The sequence below is a fragment of the Gossypium raimondii genome, chromosome 1 (genome assembly GCF_025698545.1).
Source record: "Gossypium raimondii isolate GPD5lz chromosome 1, ASM2569854v1, whole genome shotgun sequence".
NCBI lineage: Eukaryota > Viridiplantae > Streptophyta > Magnoliopsida > Malvales > Malvaceae > Gossypium > Gossypium raimondii.
In genome coordinates, this window is record NC_068565.1 from 46428678 (window position 1) to 46451306 (window position 22629).

The 22629-nt window shown below is 38.3% G+C and overlaps 1 protein-coding gene across 2 annotated transcripts; it reads right to left on the reverse strand.

Annotated features, from left to right (window-relative positions):
- Positions 1-6927: 6927 nt before the first annotated feature.
- LOC105786109 (MACPF domain-containing protein At4g24290) lies at positions 6928-9851 on the reverse strand. 2 transcript variants are annotated; one of them, XM_012612401.2, is made up of 6 exons: positions 9054-9851; positions 8717-8955; positions 8417-8618; positions 8134-8326; positions 7864-8030; positions 6928-7769 (listed from the first exon to the last, which is right to left on the reverse strand). In XM_012612401.2, the coding sequence occupies exons 1-6, from the start codon at positions 9312-9314 to the stop codon at positions 7098-7100; spliced, it is 1734 nt and encodes a 577-aa protein (XP_012467855.1). In that variant the 5' UTR covers positions 9315-9851; the 3' UTR covers positions 6928-7097. The 2 variants fall into 2 exon arrangements, with proteins under 2 accessions (XP_012467855.1, XP_012467856.1); XM_012612402.2 differs by having other exon boundaries at positions 8717-8959; positions 9054-9220.
- Between the last annotated feature and the right edge of the window lie 12778 nt (positions 9852-22629).

The following is a 22629-nucleotide window of genomic DNA, read 5'->3' on the forward strand; positions in this document are numbered from 1 at the left end:
TCCTTAACGAGGCGTAGGTTTTTCATGAACATGTGCCGTCTTGCACCGCACACTTCACCTCAAACTTATCAGATTTTGATTTAATGACGTGGTAGTTAACGCCGTTTTTGATGCTATGTTGTTTCAAAGCACCAATAAAACTATCCTTGTTGGTAAACTGATTACCAACTTCAAGTTCACCAAAATCTACCCCCGAACTTGTACGATCACACAACCGGTGTGGTAGATCTGGAAACTCTAACGCATCATCTGCAGACAGATCGACATTATGCATGTAGGCTGGAGGTGAGTATGCTCTGAATCGTGGATTTTTTCCTCATCTGAACTCCTTTCAGCATCTTCAGCTTCTGTTGGAATAGGCTTCGGTTCAGAAAATAAGCCAACTTCTGCACCATCCGGCCCGGGCTCTTGAGGTGGATCCACATCGGAGTCATCTTCTAACCCACAATCATCTCTACGACGAGGTCCCTCACCGGTTGGCGTCGTAGGGAGTACGTCATCCCTTCTTCTGGGCATTTGATAACATCCCCAATTGGATGTAGATTGCCACCTACTAGAACTTGATGCCGTTCCCCAGTACGTATTTCCAGCATCAAACGTCAAGCCACCGACGTACATGTCCCATCCAGCGCGAGTGTCTTGCGGGGATGTGCATTCGACACCGCCACTAGAACATGGGTCATTTCGTATTTTGTAACCCGCTAACCGAGTGTCGGCCAGGGGTCATCTATACATCTCGAACACCGTTCTCAAGTACATCAGTTGGCGATGTAAATTGTACATATAACTCAATATAAGGTGCTCCACTAGCAAGATGAGTCTGCACCATTACCTCCAAGCTACGAGCACTTTTTATGTCGAACGAGTCATATGTCACCGGATCAACAGAAGAATAAAATCGTTACGTGATAGACAGAACTTTTATTGGCGTCGTTTCGAAAATTTTACCCCTAATTGTTTTACGAAGTTCTGTCAAATCTATGTTCTGGTTAAAAACCAGTAGCACCGTATTCTCCGACCAAAAAATAACACCATTCTCGGTATGACAAACCTCACCATCGTAGTAAATAACAACACTAATACGTTCATTCATATTTGAAACTCTAACCTTCTTAGCCTCTCTAAATTGTTTCTGCTGTGACTTATGCATTCTGAGAACATTTTCTGCCTAATTTATAGCCTCAGCCCAAACATGCTATTGTAGCAAAAGCGCGTTCACGAGGGCACGATTTCACAAATTCTTCTCAAATAGCATCCTGCTAGAAGCGATTTTATACTATTTGTTCAGAAACGTCAAAAAAAAAATTCTTACATGACCTACTGCAGCAAAAGCGCGTCCACGAGAGCACGATTTCACAAATTCTTCTCAAATAGCATCCTGCTAGAAGCGATTTTATACTATTTGCTTAGAAACATCAAAAAAAATATTTCTTACATGACCTACTGTAGCAAAAGTGCGTCCACGAGGCCGCAATTTCACAAATTCTTCTTAAATAGCATCCTGCTAGAAGCGATTTTATACTATTTACTCAGAAACGTCAAAAAATTAATTATTTCTTCCGTGACCTACTGTAGCAAAAGCGCGTCCACGAGGGCGCGATTTCACAAATTCTTCTCAAATAGCATCCCGCTAAAAGCGATTCTACACTATTTTATCAGAAACGTCAACTCAAAATTATTTCTTCCAGGACCTAAAAACCCTAAAAAGCCTGAACCCTAAACCTTAAAAGCCAAAAAAACCTAACGTGGGAAAAATGGCAAAATCGCGTCCCTCAGAACGCGCTACATGGTGCCAGGAAATCGCGTCTACGTCAGCGCGAGTTGTTGACGTGGCAGCAAAACGGGTCCTTGAGGGCGCAATTTGTTGCCATGTCAGCAACTCGTGCTGACGTGGACGCGATTTCCTGACGTGTACCCTGACATCGCGCTGACATGGACGCGATTTCGCGGAAAAGGACCATTCCGGTAAAAAATTAAATAATAGGTCCATTTCGGTAATTTTAAAAAAATGGCTTTTATTGGTAAATTGCCCGTATAAATATAAATATGGGTATAAAATCATGAAAAGGAAATAAAAAAGTCAACAACATTTTCATCTGATGAAAATGGGTAAATTTCTCTGGTGTTTTATTTATGCATACAATCAACAGAATGAGAATGATGAAATTTAAACTACAAAAAGTTTTCAAAATCCAATTAACAGCAATCAATTAAACTAGGTGAAACTCTCCCTTCAACATCACACAGCTAATCTACTTTGCTGTCTCTGTGGTGTTAGAGTAATAAAAAGAAGTTAGTCAGTTATCAAGTTAGCTGTTAAGAAAGCAGATAGTTGTTTAGTGAACAGTTAGTTAGTTGAGGTAGTTACATTCAATCAATGTTGTATAAATACATGTATTGAGTCTTATGATAAGCAAGTGAATAATATTCATGAAATATAGTTCTTTGTATATTTTAACATGGTATCAGAGGTTAGTTTTTTCCTGGGATAAAACTCTTGTTCATTTGTTTGCATGGATCTTCCGTCGAGTCCGTCTGCTGCTCAGTCTGCCGTTCCCACGGTGGTGTCTTATCTGTCTACTAGTGTTATTGATAATTGGTTTTTCTCAACCAAGAAGGTTAGTGTTCTTCTTGATGATTCTAACTATCTTTTGTGGCGTCAGCAAATTCTCTTTGTAGTTAAAGCTTATAAACTGCAAAGTTTTCTTGACCTTCACACCGTTCCTCCTCCCTCCACGGTGCTTAATGGCAATGGGGTACCTCAAGCAAATGCTGATTTTGAGTGGTTCGAATAGCAAGATAGCACACTGGCTTCTTGGCTTTTGACTTCTGTTAGTACAACAGTTCTACCGCACTTAATTGACCTGGACACTAGTGCCCAGATTTGGAATGCCATTGTGTCATTGTATGGAAGCAAGTCTACTTCACGGATAATGTTTTATTGTCGTGCGCTACATTCACAGCGAAAGGGCGATCTTTCTATGCGTGAGTTTTTAATGAAAATTAAGAGTTTTTGTGATAGTTTGGCTGGTTGTGGACAGGTCATAAGCGAACACGAACATATCACAGCAATCTTAAATGGACTATCATCTGAGTATGAGCCAATTATTTCTATCATTGTTGCTAGTCTGACGTTGTACAGCCTCCAGAGTGTTATGACTATGTTGGTTGATGCTGAGTCTCGATAGCAAGCTCTAATGGTTGAGGCTCCTAGCTCTGCCAACCTTGTTTCACAGCAGTCTGCTGACTCTACCACTGACAGGTCCAATCCGGTTTATCGACCATCTGCCTCTCGTGGTCGCAGGCGTGGTCGTTCTTCTAGTACACGGTTTCAGTGCCAACTATGTGGTAAAATAGGACATCTGGTGGACCGTTGTTACTATCGGTTTGATTCGTCCTAAAAAAGCACTAACGTGAGGCCTCCTCCACAAGATAATGTCTGTTTGCCATCTCCTCCTGTGGCTACATATCCAAACTGGACATATCAGGTGACATCTCCTTCTAGTTGGCAAAACCCTTTTGTTGGTAATTCTGTTCAACAGGTTCCATCCATGACTGTGTCTACTCCTCAACCACATGCTATGCTGGCTACACCTGATACAGTTGGGGACCCTGCATGGTATCTCGATTCTGGGGCAACACATCATCTCACCCATTCGGCTGAGTCTCTTGGTGATAACACCTCTCGCTCTAGACCAGGTAGGGTATATGTTGGAAATGGTAATTCTCTGCCAGTGTTATGCTCCGGTCAGTCAACCCTTTTAGCTAAGACAAGACCTCTCTATATGAAGTCTTTACTATATACGCCTGGAATAACAAAAAATCTGCTTTCTGTGTCTAAGTTCACCAGAGACAATCAGGTGATGTTTGAATTCTTTCCCTCTCAATGTCAAGTTCGAGATTTAAAGACTAAGGAGGTGCTTCTTCAAGGCTCAGTACAGCATGGACTGTATAAACTTCATTTCAACGATGCTGTTAAGAAGAATCAGTCTAGTCAGGCAGCTAGTTGTTTTCAGACCCAGGTTCCTGCCTCTCTAAGTCTGTGGCATGCTAGACTAGGTCTCCCCTGCAAAAATGTATTAGTCAAAGCTTTGCAACGTTGTAATATGATTTTTGGTGTCAATAAAGCTCCGTTTACATGTGTTGCGTGTTACCTTGGTAAAGAACATAAACAACCGTTACCCTCCTCAGAAACTCAATATGTTGCACCTTTGCAACTTGTAGCAGCAGATGTCTGGGGTCCATCACCAGTGTCGTCCAATGGGTTTCGGTATTATGTAGCATTCACAAATGCCTTTACAAGATATACATGGCTCTATTTTCTGCATAGAAAGTCTGAAGTTGCCACTATTTTTCCTCACTTTCATAGACAAGTTGAAAGAACACTTGGGCTGAAGCTTCGATCGTTGCAAACAGATGGTGGAGGTGAGTTTCAAGCTCTCCGAGCCTATCTTGCACATTATGGAATCCTGCAGAGAGTCACGTGCCCCTACACATCAGCCCAAAATGGTTTGGTTGAACGCAAGCATCGCCAGATTGTTGAGACTGGGCTCTCGATGCTTGCTCATGCATCAATGCCTGTGACGTATTGGAGTGATGCCTTCAGCAATGCTGCCTACCTTGTTAACAGGTTACCCACTACACCTCTAGGTTTTATTTCCCCTTATGAAAAGCTTTTCAAAACTAAACCCAACTACTCCTACCTTAGAACTTTTGGATGCCTGGGTTTCCCAAACCTCAGACCGTATAACAAGTTCAAGCTTTATTTTCGATCCACTCCCTGCACTTTTCTTGGATACTCCAGCCTTCATAAAGGTTACCGTTGTCAGGATAGCAATGGCCGAGTGTATGTCTCTAGGCATGTAACATTCCATGAAGATCAGTTTCGGTTCAAAGAATTACATACCAAAACAACCTCAGTGTCTAATCCCACTCATACTAGCTCCAAGTTGATGGTACTAGCTCCTAGAGTCAACAATAATAAGTCACCTACTCTACCCCCTAGTCAACCTAATGTGTCAGTATCTACCTCTCTACCTACCTCACACACCAGCCCACAACTTAACCAGTCCATATCGCCCATGTCCACTGATCTCCCACCTCAGCCATTACCTCACTCACCTGTTACTATGCCTCTACCAACTCATCCCATGATCACTCGCAACAAAGCTGGCATCTTCAAACTGAAGGTTCACCTAAGTGGGGTTGGTTTGTCGACAGAGGTTCCTATGACTATTCATGATGCTATGGCTCACCCACTCTGGCAACAGGCTGTTCTTGTTGAGTTGGATGCCCTTGTTCATAACAAAACTTGGACTCTATGCCCACTTCCGCTTCAACGACGAACCATTGGTTGCAAGTGGTTGTTTAAGGTGAAGAAGAAAGCAGATGGTACCATAGACAGATATAAAGCTCGGTTAGTAGCTAAGGGTTTCTCTCAACATGCAAGGACTGATTTTCGAGACACATTTAGCCCAGTGGTTCGAGCTGTTACCATACGCACTGTCCTTGCTGTTGCAGTCATGAAAGGTTGGTCACTACGACAGGTGGACGTGAACAATGCGTTCCTCAATGGACAGCTTATTGAAGAGGTGTTTATGGATCAGCCACCAGGGTTCGAAGTATATGGTGTGGATAGTCAGAAGCTGGTGTGTAAACTAAACAAGGCTTTGTATGGGTTGAGACAGGCTCCTCGTGCATGGTTTCACACACTTCAACAGTTTGTGACGGGTAAGCTGGGGTTTAGAGCATCCAAGGCAGACCCTTCACTTTTTTATTCGCAAGACCAGTGACAGTCAATTGTTTCTTATGGCATATGTGGATGACATTGTTCTCACTGGCGATTCTACTCAGGCTATTGATGATGTAATTCTTCAGTTGCACAAACAGTTTGCTTTCAAAGACTTAGGTACTCTTAATTTTTTCTTGGGCATTGAAGTTCAATCCACGGCTCATGGTCTTCTACTCACTCAGCATAAGTATATTCAAGAAATTCTTCAAAAGACAGGGATGGAGGGTGCGTCTCTCACACCTACCCCTATGGTTTGTTTTCCTAAATTGGCTTCTTCTGATGGTAGTCAGGCTATTGATGGGCATATCTACCGTAGCACTATAGGCATGCTACAATATCTGTGTATTACGAGACCTGATTTGTCATTCTGTGTCAACAAATTGAGTCAATACATGAACTCACCTACTGAAGTGCACTGGAAAGCTGTCAAGCGAGTTCTTAGGTACTTAGCTGGAACTATGGATCATGGGTTGTATTTCTCCAAAGGACAGTTCAAGTTGGTATGCTACTCAGATGCAGATTGGGCCTCTTCTATTGAAGATCGACGCTCTACCACAGGTTATGTGATTTACCTTGGACCAAATCCGATTGCTTGGTGTTCAAAAAAATAGCCTGTTGTGTCTAGGTCGTCTACAGAGGCTGAATATCGTAGTCTGGCAAACTGTGTATCAGAATTGTGGTGGGTTCGCCAACTATTGGATGAGATAGGAATTTGCATGGATCATGCACCAACAGTCTGGTGTGATAACACGTCCACAGTATCTCTGTCAGCCAATCCTACGCATCATGCGAGGGTGAAACATATTGAAATTGATCACCACTTCGTTCGAGAAAAGGTGACCGATGGATCCTTACAGGTCAATTTTGTACCGTCTACTAATCAAATTGCTGATGGGCTTACAAAACCTATAGCTCTAAAAAGGTTTGCAGATATTCGAAGTCCTCTTCGAGTTATAACAAGAAGAGAGTTGGCTGAGTTAAAAGACATAAAAAGACCAGGAGAATGTTAGAGTAATAAAAAGAAGTTATTCAATTATCAAGTTAGCTGTTAAGAAAGTAGATAGTTGTTGAGTGAACAGTTAGTTAGTTGAGGTAGTTACGTTCAATCAATGTTGTGTAAATACATGTATTGAGTCTTATGATAAGCAAGTGAATAATATTCATGAAATATAGTTCTTTGTATATTTTAACATGTGGAACCAAGTTAGAAATTTTGTCTTAAGCCCCAGAACAATGGAGGATTAAACTACAAATATTTTGGCTTTGAGCTTGCAGCAGCAAAATCCAAAAACCAAATATACATATGCTAATGCTCCTCAGGTATTTCATCTGGTATGTCAATTAATAGGGAATACTTTACTCGTAGAGCAATCTTGCCTTCCTCTACAACCAGTCTTGCCCCCGACACAACCCAGTATCCAGGAGGATCTTGTGGCCCTCTTTTCATCTCTGCTGTATCAACATATTTCAATAGTTTTGGGGTATAATTTGGCATTGGAGGGCCACCAGGGTAAGCTGAAGAGCTTGTATCTGGCTTTCTTTGTGGTGGAGGTGGTGTTAAAGGCTTACTCAAAAGATCAGATAGGATTCCAGACTGAGGTGCAATTCCAAATGATCCATCCCATTCTGAATGCCTTAGGATTACCGTTCCTAAAACGGTAGAGAAATGAAGTCGTAAAAAGAGAATGCTTTTCAATCCATGTTTCTCTACCTGTACCTGAGCTCCAGTAACTATGGAATTATTATTGTAACACTCTACAGGAGCTGTACAAACTCTAGAGAAATTCTTCCATCGAACTTTTACCAAGTATCTTTTATCATAGGACTCTTCATCAGGCAATGTATCGTTGGGTTCATCGACAAGTTGAAAGTATGTAGGTAGAGAAGAAAGGTGCTGCATGTATATGGCCAACCGATTGCTTCTTTTGCCTTCGAGATAGAGCCGAAGACCTGTAACTGGTCTCATACCTACATCAACCTGTCATAGAATGGGTAACCCCACAAAAGGACTTTTGCAGCAAAAGAAACAAGAAACAGCAGAAGATTTGAAGAGGATGAAAAAAGAAGTTTACTGGAATGGTGTTAACATAAAGCTTGGGACCCAAGAACTTGAACTGTAAAAACGAATTGCTCTGTCGCTTGTGTTGTAAACCACGGGGAAACTCTTTGAAAACTGGTGCCCACTGCCTTGGCAGCGAAAATTCCAAAAACAAATGTAGTTCTTCAAGTGAGGGTTTATCTGTCATAAAATTTCAACAGTTATCTATATATGAAATAGTCTGATATAATTAATATTAATAACAATAGTAATAATGGCCAAAAAGAGAGTCCATTATGCTTACAACGTAAGTAGAGATCTATGGCATGATTCAAGAATCCGCTCATTGGAACTCCACTTAACAAGGAAGTAATAGGAATGAATGACATTGAGACCACTTCAGGATGAACATCAACAGTTTGTAGCCACTCAGCATGGGATAAGTTCATTTCCTCTCTTCCACCCCTCCTTTTGTAAATTATAGAGATATCCTGCATCTAGAATTAACAAGTAATATCATCAAAGAAGGTGAATAAGAAGAAGTTGCTCTTTGAACTTACTTGATCCAAAGGGATCAGATAAGAAACCTGATTATATAGCTTCACTTGTTCTGAATTGATCCTACTTTGTTCATTGTTCTTTAAAAACTTATCATCAGCCAACTTCTTCAGTTTTGTGTATGCATCAGTTGGTTGAACAGTTGATGAGTGCTGCTGTTTCATATATATTACATCCTTTCCGCCCATTTTCACACCAACAATAATATGGGTTCCAAATGTCTTGATGAATCTGGAATGGCAAAAAACAAGTTATCACAGTCTTGCATAATTAGATCCTCCAGTGCCATACATTAGATAGTAAACATATTTCTAATCCAATTACTTCACCTTGCCAAGGCAGCAGGTTCCCATGATGATGGAACAGCTTTCTTAACATGATCACAGAGTACCATTTGTGATTTGTCCAATAAAACTGTATAAAGTGTGATGAATATCCCATCAAAAGCTAAGGTCTTGGTGCTGACTGCATCCTTGTGCGAACAGCCGGAGAAGTCAAACATGGCATTGAATAAACCAGAAGGAATTTTGCCACTCAGAGACAGTTCATGGTTGAACCGTTCTGACATCTGCCTAGAAAGTGAAAATCAACAAAATGTTCTATGATATTTTTGCCAGGAAAAAGACAAATGTTCTAACCATAACTGTTGGAAGAAATAAAATTTACCTGCTGAAAAGAGATAACATCACACATGTTCCTTGTACCCTTGCCTTGATAACATTTGATCAACTTGGATACATTTGGGATAGAGATTCCACAAGGCAAAGCTACATCATAACACCCAACTTGTTCAAACTCAATCAAGGGTGAACCCTTTTCTTCTTCTTGACAGTATTTCAACCTTAAATCAAGAGCTAGATTATATCCACTCCCAATAGACCTTATAGCAATCTCAGCAGCTTCCTGAGCTGAAATCTTGAGTGCCATTTGCCTTGTATATCACTATTCTTCACCAAACAGGACTCCTACTCCAAACTTAATGAATTGGTTTGGATACCCAAACCGACAAATTAACCAAAAACTGCACATAGTTTACAAACACAGTTCAGTCGGGGGTCAGGCAATACAATAGGGAAAATATGAACTTTCACCAAACATTTGATCTACAAGAAAACGAACCCATACACATATTCCATATTTCCAAATTTTTGAACCCATTGCACCTATCTGGGTGAACTTTGCTCCAGTAAACCAAAAATCTTTGTTGCATGAACATGGATCCATGTGTATCATATGTATGCATGCGTGTATAAAACACAGAACATAGCTTATATATGTCCCTATAAAACTAGCAAAACCAAGTTGCTTCTTTAACTAAGATTCTGAGACTAACCCAGTCTTTCAGTTACTAATAAAAATGAAGAGCATACAAACTTTTGAACATAATTCACCATTTCAGAGAGTATTTAGTAGATGTATATCAATTCCTATGGATCCAAAAATCCAAATAATTATCCAAAATAAGGAAAATAAAAAAGAGAGACAACTTGAGAGACATTAGACTTACCTTACCAGTCTGAAGTCCTGAATATCTGCAAAGATAGCATACAAACAAAAATATAAGATAGGTATTCATGAGTTTGACTTTTCTTTATATGTAGTTTAGTTACATACAACTAATCAAGTTTCCAAGCAGTTTCCAGGATAAGACACGATGTTTTTAAGAGAGAATTTTCCATATATACATGGGGCTCAAGTGGTTCTGAGCCATCTAGGCCTTACACGGAAATTACTCTTATTGACTTGCTACTATACAGCTTTTTCCGTTACAAAGAAAGCATATAATGACGTTTGCATGAACCGACACGTGCTCAATTGCTTATGAAGAGTTTTTAAATCCCGTTAAAATTTAAATTACATTTTAATTATTTATCTTCAAAAAGTTATGATATAATTATTATTATTATCAATTATTACGTTTTGAATATTGAATTGTTAACGGTATAACAAAAATAGTATAACACGTTATATCATCATTTCAAAAGAAATGGATCAAATTTACAACTAATCACTATCCTTTTATTTCATATAATATAAGATAAATTAAAATATTTTATAATAAGTGTTAGATTTCAATAGCTTACACTATAATAAAAATGTAATTCATGATGTGCATAAAATGCAATTCAATAATTTTATCCTACTTTTATCTATTCAAAATTTTTATTAGTTTTAATGTAAAATAAGAAATATTTTAAAATAATAAGATATTGTCTATTTATAAATTTAAATAGTTTAAATTATAATAAAGTATAATTAAATATTTATTAGACTTTATCTATTCAAAAAATTATTTATGTTAAACCAAGCTTTAATTGATAATAAGTTTTATATAACAAATTGAAGTGTTTTTAATAAAAGTTAAAATTCAACAAAATTAGAAAATGATAAAATAAAGTTAAAATTGTTTCAATTGAGTTAAACATTTTCAATGATGTTAAAACTGCTTTTAAACAAGTCAATATTACTCGAGCAAAAAGTATCGATACTTTTGGTCAAGTATCGATAATTTTCAAAATATCGATACTTATTCTAAAATCAATACCAATTTGAATTTTGTTTTCAATCAATTACGTATATCAATATCTTTTCAAAAGTATTGATACATTTTACCAGATATCGATAAATTGTCTTTGGTATCATTGTAAACTAACTTTAACGGTTACTAAATTCGACATTAAATGTTAATAGTATCGATACTTGTAGAAAAAGTATTGATACCTTTTGTTGCAGGTGAATTTAATGATCTGATATTTTCATCCCCAATAGCTCTATTAATGTTTTTAACAACCACAATGGTTGAAAATGAATTAGAGGGTATGAACACCATCTTCCAAAGGTCCTACAACAAGAAGAGAGATCATCAAGCCTAAAGATCAATCAATACAACCTTAGGGCTTAATTCTTTCATACTTTTCTTGTACACACTTGTGAGCTTTCATGGTTATTCTTTAGCTCAAGTGTATTCTTGTTTATTTGTGCCTAATTAGCAAACATTATGATATTGTAAGGATTACTTCTTGGTTTGCTATTTGTATTTACTCTTTGAGAGGATTGAGTCTTAAGGGTTAGGTAGAAACTGAGTTGTAAGGTTAAACCTTGTCCTCAAAGGTTGATCAAATTAGTGAATTTGAGAAAATCTTTAGTTGTGGAAAGCTAAAGTAGTGGAGTAGACAATTGGGCCCGAACCACTATACATCGAAATGTTCATTGTCTCTATTCTTTTCTTAGCAACCACAAAATCTTTAAGAAACCAATTTACCCCTCTTAGTGGTTTCAAGTTGATCTTTAGAGCTAACAACTTATTTTAAAATGATCGTGAAAATATTTGCTTATGTTTGAGTAAGAAACAATTTAAAATATAAAACTACAAATTTGAATGGTTTAAATTACAATGAAAATACAATATGAATATAAAATATAATTCAATATTTATTCGGCTTTATATATTTAAAGTTTTTATTTAATTTTAATAAAATAATACAAAAATAATATAAATCATAATTAAAGCGTTAATCAACTAATAATTCAATATTTATTGGGATTTATCCATTCAAAACTTTTGTTTTAATAAAAACATTTTCTAATGTTATTAATAAGTAATTTAGTGTTGCAACATCTAAAGGGTGGTGTTGCGACCTTGCCAACAGTCTACTACAAGTTCAATCTCTTATTTGGTTCCACCCTAATGACTGCCTCCGGACGTACTAACATCCAAAGTTTGAATATTACAGTAAAAAATATATATTTATGAAGCGGTATCTACAAGTATACGGGTCCAGTTGTAATATAGTTACAACGAAGTAGGTGAGTACTCCGAGGATCGTACCCAAGGGAGGTTAGTGCTACATCAATTTTAACCTAAACACTGAAAGAACTAATTAGTACTCTAAATCAGTTATAGTACTAGTGTCACGGACTTAGGATTTTTGCCTCACAATCCGTGCGGCCTTAGGCAGTTTCTTGCTTCAAAAACACCTAAGTCAGCCTAACTCCCACGATTTGAGGATTCAATAGAATACCTCTTTGAAAACCAACACAAACGAAAACAACTCAAAGATCAAACAAAGGCGGACGAAGAACGAAATAAGAACAAGCCACGAAATGTCAAGAACACAAGAGAGAATAATGTTTGAGTGAATACTCTCAAGAACTCTTATTATTCCTCAAAACTCAAGTGATTTACAATGAGGGGAGAGGCCTCTATTTATAGTAGAGCCTCCCCAAATCCAACGGTACAGATCAAGTACATGAATGGCTAAGATCGAATGGTATCTACAAATCAAATCTCTAAGATTTACAAAATCATATCTCCTAAGATTACATATCAAATCTACGATTGTATATCTTCGAAGATTATGTTTCCATATGTGACGAGCTTGTATATGGGCCTTCAATCTCTTCAAGCAATGGGTCAGTCCGATCGGGCCAAATGACCTCCTTCCCACTTGATGGATCACACGAATGTGTCATGGTTGTGGGCTCCCATGCGCAACCCATGACATTCTCCCCCACCGAATCTAGCGACGTCCTCGTTGCATCCTTCACGTGGTAACGATCTATCTTGTCTTGAAATTGCCACAAGGCTTCAGCAGGTTCCCAACTTGTCTCACTATCAGGGAATCCCTTCCATCGGACTAGGTATTCATGTCGCGGTCGATAGTACTTTCGTCTGATCACACGATCCCCCTCTATGTTCTCCACTTCTCTATCATAGGCGGTTTTTGCCCCCATCGGTGCTCGTTTGGACTTGTTTCGGTTTGGGTCTTCTCCATCTTCATGGAATGGTTTAAGCATACTCACATGAAACACTGGATGGAGTTTGAGTTTTTCAGGCAACTCAAGCTTGTAGGCCACCTTGCCTACCTTCTTCAAAACTCGGAACGGCCCCTCATAACGTCGAACAAGCCCTTTATGCAACCCATTGTGTCGCAAAATCTGGTGCAGTTTAGCAAGGACAGAGTCACCAACCTGATATTGCACATCCCTTCGATTCTGATCCGCCCACTTCTTATTGCGCTTACTCGCCTTGTGAAGACAAGCTCTAGCCAAATCGTTTTGCTCTTGCCAATCTCTCGCAAATCGATAGGCTGCTGGATTCGATCCCCCATAACGAGTCGCAACAGCATTGGGTGTAAGTGGCTGTTGTCCTGTCACTATCTCGAACGGACTCTGGTTTGTCGCCCCACTTCTTTGCAAATTGTAAGAAAACTGAGCCACATCCAGCAACTTTGGCCAGTCCCTTTGTGTGGCACTCACATAGTGCCGTAGATATATCTCCAACAACGCGTTCACTCGTTCAGTTTGCCCATCGGTTTGTGGATGCATGCTGGTTGAAAAGTTCAAGTTCGAGCCCATTAACTTGAACAACTCCGTCCAAAATCGTCCCGTGAATCGCCCATCTCGATCGCTGATGATAGATTGTGGCACTCCCCAATACTTCACCACATGTCTAAGAAACAAGCGAGCAGCCTCCTCAGCAGGACACTCCTTGGTTGTGGGGATAAAAGTTGCATACTTCGAAAACCTGTCCACCATAACAAAAATGCTTGCAAATCCATCAGATTTAGGCAAACCTACAATAAAGTCCATGGATAAACTCTCCCATGGGCGCTCCGGAATAGGTAAAGGCTGTAGCAACCCAGCAGGAGCCTTCAACTCGATTTTATCTTGTTGGCACACCAAACAAGTTTTCACATAAGTCTCTACATCGTCACTCATGTGAGGCCAATAAAATCGATCCTCCAAGAGAGCCAAAGTGCGGTGCATGCCTGGATGTCCAGCCCATCTTGAATCATGACATTCCTTCATGACTTCCTTTCGTAAGTTCCCATGTTGGGGCACATATAGACGTTGTCCTTGAGTGTATAGTAATTCTCCCTCGAGCCAAAATCGCCTCGTTTTTCCCTCTTTAGCAAGCTCAATCAAATTCTTGGCCGTGGAATCGTGGGACAACCCTTCTTGAATGCGCTCCAATAAGGGACTATTGGGTTGGCTTATCGTTGCAAATTCCATCTTTCGGCTAAGCGCATCAGCTACAATATTGGCACTCCCCGGCTTGTACTCCATGCTAAAATCAAACTCTGCTAGGAAAACCTGCCAACGAGCCTGTTTGGGGGACAACTTTTTCTGGGTTAGGAAATAACTATTTGCAACATTATCAGTGAATACCACGAACCTGGAACCCAGCAAATAGTGCCTCCATGTGCGCAAACAATGCACCACAGCAGTCATCTCTTTTTCTTGGACCGTGTATCTCCGTTCTGTCTCATTCAGCTTTCGACTCTCGAAAGCAATTGGATGCCCTTCTTGCATCAATACTCCCCCAATTGCATAGTCTGAAGCATCCGTGCGTACCTCATATGCCTTTGTAAAATCTGGTAAAGCAAGTACAGGTTCACTCACCATTGCTTGCTTTACTTGGTCAAAAGCTTTCTCACACCGAGAGTCCCAGTCCCATACCTTGCCCTTTTTCAACAAGTCCGTCAAGGGTGTAGTGATCTTGGAGTAGCCTTCAATGAAACGTCGATAGTAGTTTGCTAAACCAAGAAAGGACCGCAATTCCGTTACCTTGGTTGGTGGCTCCCAATCAGAAATTGCTCGGACTTTGCTTGCATCCATTCGGATCATGCCACCTCCTACAATATGGCCAAGAAAAGGCACCTCTCGTTGGGCAAATGAGCATTTTTCCTCTTTGACATACAGCTCATTTTCCCGTAGGACTTGGAACACCTCCCTCAGATGTCCAACGTGCTCCTCAAGCGTCTTACTATACACCACAATGTCGTCAAGATAAACAACCACAAAGCGATCTAAGAAAGGTTGTAATACCTTATTCATTAGGGTGCAAAATGTTGCCGGAGCATTTGTCAACCCGAACGGCATCACCAAGAATTCAAAAGACCCATACCGAGTCACACAGGCTGTTTTGGGCTCATCCCCTTCGGCTACTCTCACTTGGTAGTACCCCGATCGCAAATCCAACTTAGTAAACCATCTCGCGCTACCAAGTTGATCGAACAAATCTGCAATGAGAGGAATGGGATACCTGTTCTTCACAGTGATCTTGTTTAAAGCCCTATAGTCAATGCACAATCTTAAGGATCCATCATGCTTCCTTTGGAATAACACCGGCGCTCCAAATGGGGCTTTGGAAGGTTTAATGAACCCGGCATCTAGAAGTTCCCTTAACTGCTTCCTCAATTCCTCCAACTCCGGCGGAGACATTCGGTATGGTGCCCTTGCTGGTGGCTCAGTATTAGGCAACAACTCAATCTTGTGATCCACCTCCCTCTTTGGTGGCAATGTCTTGGGCAACTCTGTGGGCATTACATCTTGAAAAGACTGCAATAGCTGCTTCACTTCCTTTGGGATTTCCCCCTCGAATTTCTCCTCCACATTGTTCCTTAAGGTGGCTAAATAGGAGACTTCGTTTCTACGTACTCCTTTGGCAAATTGGATTGCCGACAATGTTTTGCCTTCCATGTTTCCCTTTCTTTTCATTCGCACCATATAACGATGGTTTGAATCAGAGATCATCATGTAGTTCTCGGAAGGATGAATATACGCATTAAGTCGGTCAAACAAACTCAATCCTACCACAAAATCATAATCATCAAGTGGGATTACCTTAATGGTTGCCTTGCCTGTCCACTCGCCAAGTTTGAGTTCCACCCCTTTAGCCACACCCGTTATGGGAATACTTTCTGAGTTCACCGTTTTTATTCGACCCGAATCTTCCTCCACTTTGAGACCGAGTTCCTTCGCCATCTCTTTAGACATGAACAAATCAGATGCACCAGTATCAACAAGGGCATTCAATTTTCTGTCTGCCACGATGATGTCCACAAACATCAGCCCATTACTCGTCTTGTCTTCAACACCGCCCAATATCGTACCAAGACTTTTGGTGTCAGGATTGGCCTCTTCGCGTGCTTCCATAGCATTGAAAGCAGCCCTCTTTGGACAAACACTCAACCTATGTGGACCTTGGCAAAGAAAGCATCTCATTGGCTCTTTCTTATCCCCTGGTCTACCATTATAAGTCCTTGGGGCCTCGCCACTCCTTTCTGTTTGCTCTTTGTCTCCCCCACCATTGCCTTTGGGTCTTGGCTTGGGTTTGGAAGCATCATTATTGTCAAACTTTCTCCCACCAGCTTCGTAGAAGTTCTCTGCCTCAGCCATAGCTACGGTCAAATCGGTGATGCCTAGGCGGCGCAACTCTTGCTTAGCCCACATTCTTAGCCCATCCTCAAACATATAAAATGCTTCTTTCTCATTCAAGTCTGAGATCTGAAGCATCAGCTCACTAAACTCCCGCACATAATCTCGAACAGTGCCTTGTTGCGTAAGCCGACGCAACTTAGCACGAGCCTCCTTTTCAGCATGCTGTGGATAAAACTGCTTCTTTAACTCTCCTTGGAACTCCTCCCAAGTCCCAATGGCCGTTCCTCCACGTCTCTCATCCGTGGACCTACGTCGCCACCATAAGAGAGCAACATCAGTAAAGTAAATCGAAGCAGTATTTACCTTAGTGGCATCATCCTCAATGCCCATTGCTCGAAAATATTGCTCCAATTCCCACAGGAAGTTGTCCACTTCTCTCGCAGACCTAGCCCCCTTGAACTTCTCGGGTTTTGGAACATCTACATGACGTTGCTTCGGTCCTGAAGTCAACATCCCATTTCCCAGAGCGACCTTACAAATTGTGAGCTCCCCCTTAAGCTCAGCAATCTCCTCTTTCATAGCAGTCACCAGGGCCTCAAGAGCTTCGTCCCTTACCGTCAGCTTGTCCGAAGTGGATCTAAGAGTGTCCAGTACAAATACCTTGCTGTCTTCCCTCAGTTCCTCCATACGGGTTAGGACCACTTCGAGTGTCTCCCTCATGTCACCAACAGACTCCTCGAGATTGACCACTCGATTTTCCAAGCTCGACAACATGTCCCGCGATCGACTAGCCTTCCTGGCCCTCCCACGGGTCTCCATTGGCTCATTCTCAGTAACTTCTCTCGACATCCTTCAATAGTGCTTTCGAAAGACTGGCTCTGATACCAACTGTCACGGACTTAGGATTTTTGCCTCACAATCCGTGCGGCCTTAGGCAGTTTCTTGCTTCAAAAACACCTAAGTCAGCCTAACTCCCACGATTTGAGGATTCAATAGAATACCTCTTTGAAAACCAACACAAACGAAAACAACTCAAAGATCAAACAAAGGCGGACGAAGAACGAAATAAGAACAAGCCACGAAATGTCAAGAACACAAGAGAGAATAATGTTTGAGTGAATACTCTCAAGAACTCTTATTATTCCTCAAAACTCAAGTGATTTACAATGAGGGGAGAGGCCTCTATTTATAGTAGAGCCTCCCCAAATCCAACGGTACAGATCAAGTACATGAATGGCTAAGATCGAATGGTATCTACAAATCAAATCTCTAAGATTTACAAAATCATATCTCCTAAGATTACATATCAAATCTACGATTGTATATCTTCGAAGATTATGTTTCCATATGTGACGAGCTTGTAGATGGGCCTTCAATCTCTTCAAGCAATGGGTCAGTCCGATCGGGCCAAATGACCTCCTTCCCACTTGATGGATCACACGAATGTGTCATGGTTGTGGGCTCCCATGCGCAACCCATGACACTAGAACATAAATAAAAAAAGGGATTTTTATGATAGTAAAATAATAATAAATAACTAAATAACAAGAGATTAAAAAGTAGAATTAATCAAATCTGATTATGAGTGATTACCTTACTTCGGTAATCCCCATCAAATGTCGCTTCAGGTTCCTCGTCAATCAACTAGTCGCTATCCTAGCAGGATCTTCCGATCTTCCACTCAAATAACTAGTCGGCAAGGACTATTTATCTTTCGACCTCACAGTCCAGACCGACTTAGGGTGAAGGTGTGCACGGATAGACCATACCAATTTTGGGTTAATTCCTACCTTGATGACTTCCTAAGGTTGTCAAGCCTAGGGTTTAGATTCTTCCTTTCTCAAACAATTGATTCGTTGAGTAACCCTATAAAATAGTTAATAGATCATACCTCCAGTTGCCAGTACAGTAAGTGGCGTTGCGACGTCAAGTGGTCTAACGTCGTGACGTGTCAAACTGTTTGGCGACGTCACAAAGTGGAAGAGATGACGTCACGACGTCCACCTTGAATTTTGAAAGTTTTACAGTTTCGTCCTCCCATGTCCTCATGTAACACTCCTAACCCGTCCCCGTTGTCGGATTAAGGTTACGGGATATTATGAAAGTTAACAAGACCGATAATACAGTAACACAATTCAAAAACTAATTTAAACATCATAAATTAATAAACAATTAGCATTCATAGTATACATTCAAAAAGGAAACTTAAATCGAACATTTGGAACCCTAAAATTAGTTTAGAAAAGAATATGGACTAATTTGAAACAAAACAAAAAAATATGATGAAAACTGAAAACAGAGGTCACACGACCATGTAACAGCGCCAAACCGTGTGGCTCAAAGATATGGTCATGTGGCCAAACCATGTAACTTAGGGTCACACGGCCATGTCGCCAGGCCGTGTAACTATCTGAGATTGTGTAGATAAACCTGTACCAAAAATCAATAAGACGCACAGTCATGTAAAGTGACAGTGTGTGGCACACAGCTGTGTGGTAGACCATATCCTAGGTCATGTGCACATAAAAGAACTTGAAAAACAAGTGATTTCAACAACCATTTCTTAGGTCTCAAACCAAACCATTTCCATCCATTTTTACCTATTCAAACCACATTTAAACATACCAAAAACATTCAACCTAAGTGCCTAACCAATATACCTTTATTGGCACCACAATTGAAACGTTTAAACATAGATCGTTCAAACATCAACCATTAGTTAACCATACCTTCCATTCCATGAATTCAATACTCAATTAAACACATAACACTGTTGCCCACATTACTAACATAACATAATCCAAGGTTCACCAAGTTACCTAAAGCAAAATGACAATTTCATCACCAAAACACAAGACAAGCATACAAAACAAGCATTCCTTAACAAACATTCCTTACTTATTCAACTATCAAATTTATCGTCATAATATCATGTTCACATTCATAAACTAAGTTCACCAAATAACCAAAATTTATGCACATTTCTTTACCTAAATAACATGAACAACACCAAATAGATTTACACTATTACATTCATCAACAAAACTATTAAAACTTATCATTTTTACATTGATTCATTTACCAAAAGGCTCAAAACATAATCAAATACTCATATAATATATATACAAAAACCCTATTTACAAGTCACTTATAACCGTACCAAAGTGAACAATTAATTACCGAACAAGTTGCCGAATAGTATGATCTCAAAAAGCAATCCATCGACAACTCAAAACCGAAATCTACAAGGAAGAAAAACCAAAACAAGGTAAGCTTGTGTAAAACTTAGTAAGTTCGTAATAAACTTAAACTTTAACTGATCGTAAAGGATGTAATTTAAACATTTTACAAGATACCATTTCATATTACCATTTACAATTTAGTCTATTTCCATATAACATTTCGTATATCCATTTCTGTTTATAAATTTTTCATTCGATGAACCATAATGAAATAGTGTTGGATACACGGGAACAATGCTCACACAAGCTGGGACAGTAAATGCTCACACAAGCTGTGACTGTAAATGTTTACGAGATGTGAAAGGGGCTTGCTCACACGAGTTGTGGGTTGGGAAGTTAGGCTACATGATATTGCTCACACAAGTTGTGGAGAATTTGCAACAAATGCAGGACCTCAATCATTGGTAGGACATCCAAGACCAGTACCCGAAACAGTAAATACCCTAATGACATGTCATTTGTATCCTAAGTATTCACGAGGATCATACGGGTCGTGATTCACATTCATATCATATATATGATTAAGCATTTCTTCAACACCTGAATTCAACTATATATTTCCTCAAATTTCAATTATGATCCTTAATTATAATTTCATTTCAATTTGAACCATTCAAAGCTTTAAAATAATAACACCATTAATTCAATCACAAGCATACACAAATTATATTATACTACACAAACAAAAATTAACTCAATTTATACACTATACAAACTTACCAAAATTGATTCTGCACAAACACGACTCCAATGACTAATCATCAATTTTTTCTTTTTCGCATTTATCTATCGATTGATCTTTCTTAATTTATATATAATAATTTAATTCAATTATACAATTCAAATACTTTTGAATACTAAAATTCACATAATTGGCCCTTTAACCAATATTTTATACTTTTACCCTAAACTTTTACCTTTTATTCAATTTAGTCCCACACCCGAAACTTTCAAATCTATCACAATTTCACCAATTTCATGCTAGATGAATTTTCCCTTATGCCTTTACAGCCCATAATTATTAAAATATCACAAGAATTTCATGCCAAGTTTATTATTTATCAATTTAGTCCTTAAACTTAAAACTAACCAAAATCACTTTACAAAATAGTCCTATTTAACTACTAAGCTTAATAATCCATCATCAAACTTCAAAAAAATCACAAATTCATCCATGACATAATTCAAATTATTTAACACTTTTACAAATTAGTCCCTGAGCTAACTAGATTAAGCTACAACGATTTCAAAAACATAAAAATCACTAAAAATGAATAAGGAAACACTTACATGCAATCAAAATAGTCTTGGTGGAACCTTGTGTTCTCCATCAACGGTGTTTCGTGAAAGAAGGTAGAAGAAAATGAAAAATAAAATGGTTGTCTTTTGTTTTTATGTTTTAATCATTTTTAAATTATTAAACAGTTTTATATTAACATAATATTACACCAAATTTGTATAGTAACCGGCCATTATATTCCAACATGCTCAAATTGCCTCATAGAACCTTCAAAATATGATTTTATAACCATTAAACAATACAAATTAATAGCAATTAAATTTTATGATTTTTACAATTTAGTCCTTTTACTTAATTAACTATCCAAACGTTAAAATTTTTGGACCAAATTTCAATACACCTATATAATCACTTTGTAAATATTTAATAATAATTTTAGGGTTTGGTTTATGAAAATGAGATCCTAAAACCTCATTTTCCAAAACCAATTGACTTTAGAGACAACTACTTAAATTTAACTATTCGTTCAATTTGCAAAAATTATTAAACCAAAATCCAATATAATATTATAATTGACTCGCACATATTAAAAATAATATTTACAAACTCACTTATTGGATTTGTGGTCTCGAAACCACTGAAAAACAGGTTGTTACACCTCGAGTTAATATTCGATCTTTCGTAAACTCATGTAAGACTTGAAAATGATTATATATTGTACTGAATGTTGTGGCTGGACATAATCATAAAGTAATGTAATTTGACTATGATTAATCGTAATTGCTCCGGCAATGAATGTTACATCTCGTAACTCAGGCTTGACGATAGAGTCAAGTGTCAGGGTGTTACATTTTTCCACTATCTTATGCTTTATACTATTATTTATCACTAATTAACATAGCTTGATTAAGTTAATTATGTCTTAATTAACACAATTATCTCCTAATCATATATGTAATAGAAAATGTCATCATCCTCCACAAATTCCTAGCAGAAAATGGTTTGATTTTCATTTTGGACCTTTAGTTAATTGCTATTTAGGTCCTCAAGTTCTTTGTTAATTAAAATTCTATAGCAATTGAACTTTTACAATTTTGTCCCTAAGCCTTATTTAACTAATTTATCGGCTAAATTTCTCAACCACTCTTCAACATATTGACATTAATTTCATGAATATCCCTATTTTATATTTACAAACTCAATTTATGAAATGAAATTTCAAATCGAATTTTCCAATATCACTGAAAATCAAGTCATTACAAGTTTAAATTACTCTAAAAGCGTAATTCAATAAGAATGTAAAAGTATAATTCAACGTTATCATTTTTAATGTATTAAAATTATCAAATTAATTTTTAATTTTATAAAATTAATTTTTAAATTTTATGTTTTAAATATATTTTAATTTTAAATAAAAATATCAATTTAAATTTGAATTGAGCACAATCAAATCAAATTTTGTGAATCATGCTCAAAATCCACTTCATTTAAATGGAATGCGATTTTCATAATTATTTTTTAATTTTATAACAGTTTAATTTTTATAAGTGAAATACTATTGAGATTAGTTCATTTAATTTTATAATAAAAATAA